Source organism: Lynx rufus, unplaced genomic scaffold, assembly GCF_022079265.1.
Source record: "Lynx rufus isolate CCGP_SWC_20201006 ecotype Redwood Valley unplaced genomic scaffold, mLynRuf1.p SCAF_15, whole genome shotgun sequence".
NCBI classification, from domain to species: Eukaryota; Metazoa; Chordata; class Mammalia; order Carnivora; family Felidae; genus Lynx; species Lynx rufus.
Window position 1 is genome coordinate 37,880,688 of NW_025814829.1, and position 6,003 is coordinate 37,886,690.

Below are 6,003 nucleotides of genomic sequence, written 5' to 3' on the forward strand. Positions count from 1 at the left end.
AGAAGGAATTTGTTTAAATAGATAAGTTAGGTCACAGAATCATTAGGATGGCTGGAGAAAAAGACTTCAGGTTTAAGTGTGAAGGGCCAACGCTCAGAATTGCACTGTCGAAATGGGCTTAGGTTGCTGCTTTTGACACTGACCCCAGAACTACAGGGCAGACCAGTGTGTTGACAAACACACATTGACACTAGTCTCCTACAGAATAGCAACCCTGTGCACAGCCAGTTTCCTTACATTGCTCACTTGTGAGGTGAAGTCTTAAGTGGGTGCGTCTAATTGGTCACATGCCTGTACCCTAGCTAGCTACAAAGGAGACCAGGAATTAAAAATAAAGATCTACCAGGAAGGCAAGCCTGATAAAGTGGAAATTGTTCAAATGTTGGGAAGCTCTTTTCATGAGTCTAAAGATGGTGTTAGACTCATATGACACATGTCTACTGCAGACGGCATAAGGTGGAGCTGTCTGTTGAAGGATATGTACACTTTAAATTCTGGCACCCTCTGCCAAACTGACTTCAAAGAAACGTAGACCAATTCACATTGCCACCTGCAGTGTGTGATCATTCCCTACATCTTTTTTCCTACATGGTCTCCATTAACGGATAGTATTATTTCTTTAATACTTTTGACAATTTTTGACAACCTGATATTAAATAAAGATCCTACTTTTAAAAAATCTGCTTTTTCTCAAAATTGGTTAACCAATTTTTAAAACATTTTTTTAAAATTTATTACCCATTTGTTCTTCTGAGACATAGTCATTTATATCTTCTGCCTCTTTTTTTTTAATATTATGTTGCTTTTTTGTTTGCTAATGTTTGAACATCTCTGTATATTCTGAGCATCAGATTATTTTTCTCTGTTCCATTTGTTGAAAATATCCTTCACAGTATCTCTTTTATCTCTTTTGCTTATGTCTTTTAGTTATGGTAAATTTAAATAAAATGGGTAATCTTTTCAGTTTTTTTTTCCCAGAAAAATGTTCATGTCTTTTAATATAAAATATCCTCCTTTAATCCCTTCAAAACATTTTTCTAGGCTTACTTGCTCATGTTTATTTTCTTCAGTCTATCTATTATTGTGTGTGTGTGTGTGTGTGTGTGTGTGTGTGTTGTATGAGATAGAAACTAGGCTATTGTTATTTGTTTGTTTTGTTTTCCAAGTGCAGAGCCAGTTATTCCTCACATTTTTTGAAGAGCCCGTTTTTTTTTTTTTTAATGTTTATTTATTTTTGAGACAGAGAGAGACAGAGAGTGAATAGGGGAGGGGCAGAGAGAGAGGGAGACACAGAATCCGAAACAGGCTCCAGGCTCTGAGCTGTCAGCACAGAGCCCGACGCGGGGCTCGAACTCACGGACCGCGAGATCATGACCTGAGCCGAAGCCGGACGCTTAACCGACTGAGCCACCCAGGTGCCCCAAAGGGCCCGTTCTTAACATGTATTTAATTTTTCCACTACGTATTTCTGTTTCTGGAGACTTTGTCACATTACACAATGTTGATTTAAGGCTCTATGATGATACTTGCTTTCTCCTACACCACAGTTTTAATGACTGAATTCTTATAGTGTATTATGAAAGCTGGTAAAGCAATTTATTCCTCATTTTTTTCTTCTAGGAAAAAAAAAGACCTAGGGTCTTCTCTATGTTTCTTTCCCAGATATATTTTAGAATAAGTTTACTGAATTCAATTAAAATAACATGGAGAATTTTTTGATTAGAAGTATATTTAATTTAAGTAGGTTTCTGGGGTGCCTCGGTGGCTCAGCCAGTTAAATGTCTGACTCTTGGTTTTGGCTCAGGTCGTGATCTCACAGTTTGCGGGATTGAACTGTGTCAGGCTCCACGCTGATAGCAAGGAGCCTACTTGGGATTCTCTCTCCCTCTCTCTCTTCCCCCCCCACTTTCTCTCTCTCTCTCTCTCTCTCAATAAATAAATAAATAAATAAATAAATAAATAAATAAATAAACTTAAATAAAAATCAATTAATACATAAATAAATACATACACACATGCATAAAAACATTTCTGTAAATGCAAGTATGTTGCCTGGAAGGTATGTTTTATGGTGTATTATGTTAGGAGAAATTTATTTATTATTAGAGATTTCCTTAGCAGTTTAGAAATGGGGCACAAATAACTTAAGACCAATGAGTTGTTTTCTGTATTTCTTCATCATTTACCATGATTATATTAAAATGGCAATAAAAAAATTGGGAGCCCCAAAGAAAACTAATGGGAAAGCACTCAGGAACTAAGTGTAACAGGAGAAACAAGAAGGATTAGAAATACTCAAAGAAACATGTTGTTCCTGGCTCTGCTCTGGCCTGTATCTAGAAATATAAGCCCCAGCCAGAAGTGCAAGGGCCTATCAGCCTCTTCATACCCCAAGGAGCCAAGGGGGTAGAGACAAACATACTCTTTAGGAGGAGGGGCATGGGTAATTGCACTGTTCTACTCATGCACAGTGGGTATCCTCACTGCCAACTTTCTGCCCATTCCTTGTCTGGATCAGTCAACCCCTCCTCTGCAGAGAAGTCAGTGGAGCCCAGGCTACAGAAGCAGGCACTTGACTTTCAGACCTGCCAGCTTAGGTTTCTGTCCTGACTCTGGCCAGCCATGAGTCTTTGGGCAAATTAGCCCATCAGAGTCTTAGTTGTAGAAACTTCTGGAAAGCCAACAGGGGGTACCTTATGCAGATAAACTAAGCAATAACATACAGAGAAACTTTTTCAAATAGGTCAGTGGAGGTTTTATTTTACACACAGAGCAGGAAGTGAGTGGACACACTGCTTAGATGATTTAGACTTTAGACTGTAGATGCCTCCCTGAGAGTTCACAGAGCAGTCAAACATTATATTTAGGAGACACAGGAAAAGGAGGCTCTGGAAGAAAATGAAACTTCCTTAAGTATCAACCACATAGAGGACAATGTTATATCCTGGAATATGCAAACAAATTAGGTAACTAGGATATGACAAATTCTCCATTCTTAAGGAGTCTACCTTTCAGTGAGGCAAAACTTCCTCATGAGAAATAGGACAGAGCTGAATGTATCAGCAGTGTGGGCAAAATCACAAAGCACAATTAGATGAGTTGCTGAAGAGTTACAGGTCAAAGGAACATAACAAATGTTTCTGGAGAAGGAAGTCTTGGTGGTAGCAGTGCAAGGAGATTTAATGCTGGGTAAAAAAATAACTGTACTAAATATGTGACTGGCACTGGCATTTTCTAAATTGTACACCTTATTATTTGGCAAAGGCACAAGGGTAGTACATAATAAATTAGGATCTAGTAGATTGCTGGTGGGACTGGTGGTAGTTAAACAAGTAGCTTATAAGCTTGCTTTGCCTGGATTAGAAGTCAGGAATAAGACATGTGGTGGCATTTAATGAAAATTTGGCTTATGGAAATTTGAAAAATTGTGATATGAAATTACTGATTTTCACTTTATGTGCAAAATTCGAAATGATATGAATCTACCCAAATTCAAAAATATATATGAGATTCTTACCACTTCAACTAGGTGGGATAAGTGAATTGTACCACATCTGTTTCCACGTGGTGTTGTCACTTAAGCTGGAAAACAGTAACACCCAATATTGCAGTTTTGATTTATGAGAAGTTTTTATTCCTTGAGTAAACTCCTAGAGAAGTAGCTGGTGGCTGCATGACTGCTAGACTCTGCTCTCCTCCCTTTGAAGGCCTCCCTTCTATCGCATCCTCTGCCCCCCATGGCTTTTACACTTTCCTACTCCCCTGGTGCTCTCTCTACCACCCCACCAATCCCATCAGCATCTCTTTCTCAGGTTCCTCTCTCCTCATCTCCTCAGCAACTAGAAGATCAAGGGCAGGAGATGTACCAGCAGATGGAGACCAACTGCTCTCCTTCATGGCCATTACCTTCACTGGGGACCGAAAAGGGTACATTGCACGTGTCTGAGAGAACACACAAGGGAAAAGATGAGTGGACAATGTGCCAGGCATTCTAGGCCCTGTCTCAGGGAGAGCTCTTTGAAAGGAGAGGAGCCTGGTCATCTTTCTCTGACTGTTCCACTTCCCGCAGCAATTTGTAGAGGGGTCTTGTAGTGCCCTTGTGATATGGAGCTTCTTTGGATTCCATCAGCTTCAAGCTGGGACGGTAACAATGATGCCAAAAGGAAGAGATTCCATAGATTCCCAGCAGACACAAAGCATTGATCATCACATGCCAACAGAAGAAGGTGGTGATAAACATGATGTCACTGATGTCATCATCCTGCCATGGGTAGCCAGTGACTGGTCTGTACAGAATAAAGCCCCCCTGTATCAGCCAGGAGCCCATCGTCAGAAACAGAAAAGTCTCAATCAGCAAGAGGTGAAATGTGTCAGGAGTCCACAGCTCTATGGTCAACACCAGCATCAACAGGAACACCACCACGATGAGCAGATAATGAATCTGAAGCTCTATCCCGGTTGAGTCCTGGACGTGTGACATCAACAGCAGCAGGAGCACATAGAAGGTCAGGACCAGGGTACCTTTCTCTAGGACCACACACCTCTGAGGTAGCAAGTTCTTGCTCATGACATCTACATAGCCATTGAGGGTGAAGAGGATGAACATAGTGAGGTGCTGCCACTCTTTGGGGTACATAAATCTTGGTGGGTACTTCTTGTTCATCAACACCATCCCATCATCAAGACAGAAGACTACATAAATTGTTAAGATGGAACCAGTCACTATCTTCAGCAAACCTCTGTAGGATATTATCCACAGCCTGGCCCATATTCCCTTATGCCTGGGAGGGCACGAAGGACAGAGGAGAGAGTCATTGACTATCATGGCCTTAAAGACCACTGTGGCCTGATACAGTCCATAGGAGAAAAGAAACAGCCCTGGGTATATATGCCCTATGAATTTTCCCATGAAATTATAGGTCTGTTTTCCTAAGGAGTGAGGACAAAACTCAGGACCTCATTGCTCTCCTCTGTATTGAGGGCCCTTCAAGTTGTAGGCTACATATACAAAGCTAACTTCTACCTCTTTTTATCATCTCTCTCTGCCCACTGCTCCCAGAGAGAATTCAAAGTTCTGGACAAGAGCCTACACTTTTGGTAATGAGTCTCATTGTTCCATTCCATTCTAGTACACTGGGAACAAACTGACTTCTGCCAAAAAAAGGAAGGTGAATATTTCCTAGTATGTACCTGTGAGAATGTGCACTCTCATGAGCTCTGTGTTTGGGCCTTTGAGATGCTTCTGGTCACACTGTCCCTCTCTCCCATGACCTGCTTTCTTCTGCTCCTGTCCAGTGCTTAGAGAAGCAGTAGAGTGGTGCATGAACTGTAGATTACCCAGAAACGGCCTTGGTTACTCACAAATATTTGTGTATTTTTTAAGAACGCTTACTCAAATCTTTGACCGTATATTGAAAGAAAATATATTCTCCCCGAAAATAAAAATTGTAAATATTTGGGGATGTGCTCACATACACGCATACTAAGTACCTACCTGGCCACTTCATTTCTCTGTAACAGATTTGGGGACCCACCAAGAAAGCCCCTCATTTGCCCCCAAATCTCTCTCTACTGAATAGTAGATAAACTTGAAAAACCACTTTTTGAGATGAATTTGGGAATGTTAAGGTGTACTTTGTTGTTAAAATGCAAATATTTTCAGACATAGATTCAGTGAGCTATTTATATTTAATGTGAATAAGTTCATCAACTTTATTTTCTAATTACATTTGCTATATGCCTAATGCTTATAAGTAGAAAAAGTCTTAGGCAGTGGTTGATAGCCAGCTGCATCTGAGGTAATACATCCTGGGCAAGTGTCTTCATATAGAGGGATGGTAAAGAGCAAGGTACAGGGAACATGAGTCAGGCCCTTGGGCACACAGTGGTTCTGGATTTATTGCAAGAGGTACGGGGAATAGAGTTACTCTGACAGTGATATAGGTGTGTGGAAGAGGAGGAAGTTCATCACTCGAGATAAAGAATGCAGACATCACAATCTTC

The 6,003-nt window shown here is 40.7% G+C and overlaps 1 protein-coding gene across 1 annotated transcript; it reads right to left on the reverse strand.

Moving 5' to 3' along the window:
* Nucleotides 1-4,003: 4,003 nt before the first annotated feature.
* On the reverse strand, nucleotides 4,004-4,840 carry LOC124510435 (transmembrane epididymal protein 1-like). Its single transcript, XM_047077297.1, has one exon. The coding sequence runs from the start codon at nucleotides 4,823-4,825 to the stop codon at nucleotides 4,004-4,006; it is 822 nt and encodes a 273-aa protein (XP_046933253.1). The 5' UTR covers nucleotides 4,826-4,840.
* Between the last annotated feature and the right edge of the window lie 1,163 nt (nucleotides 4,841-6,003).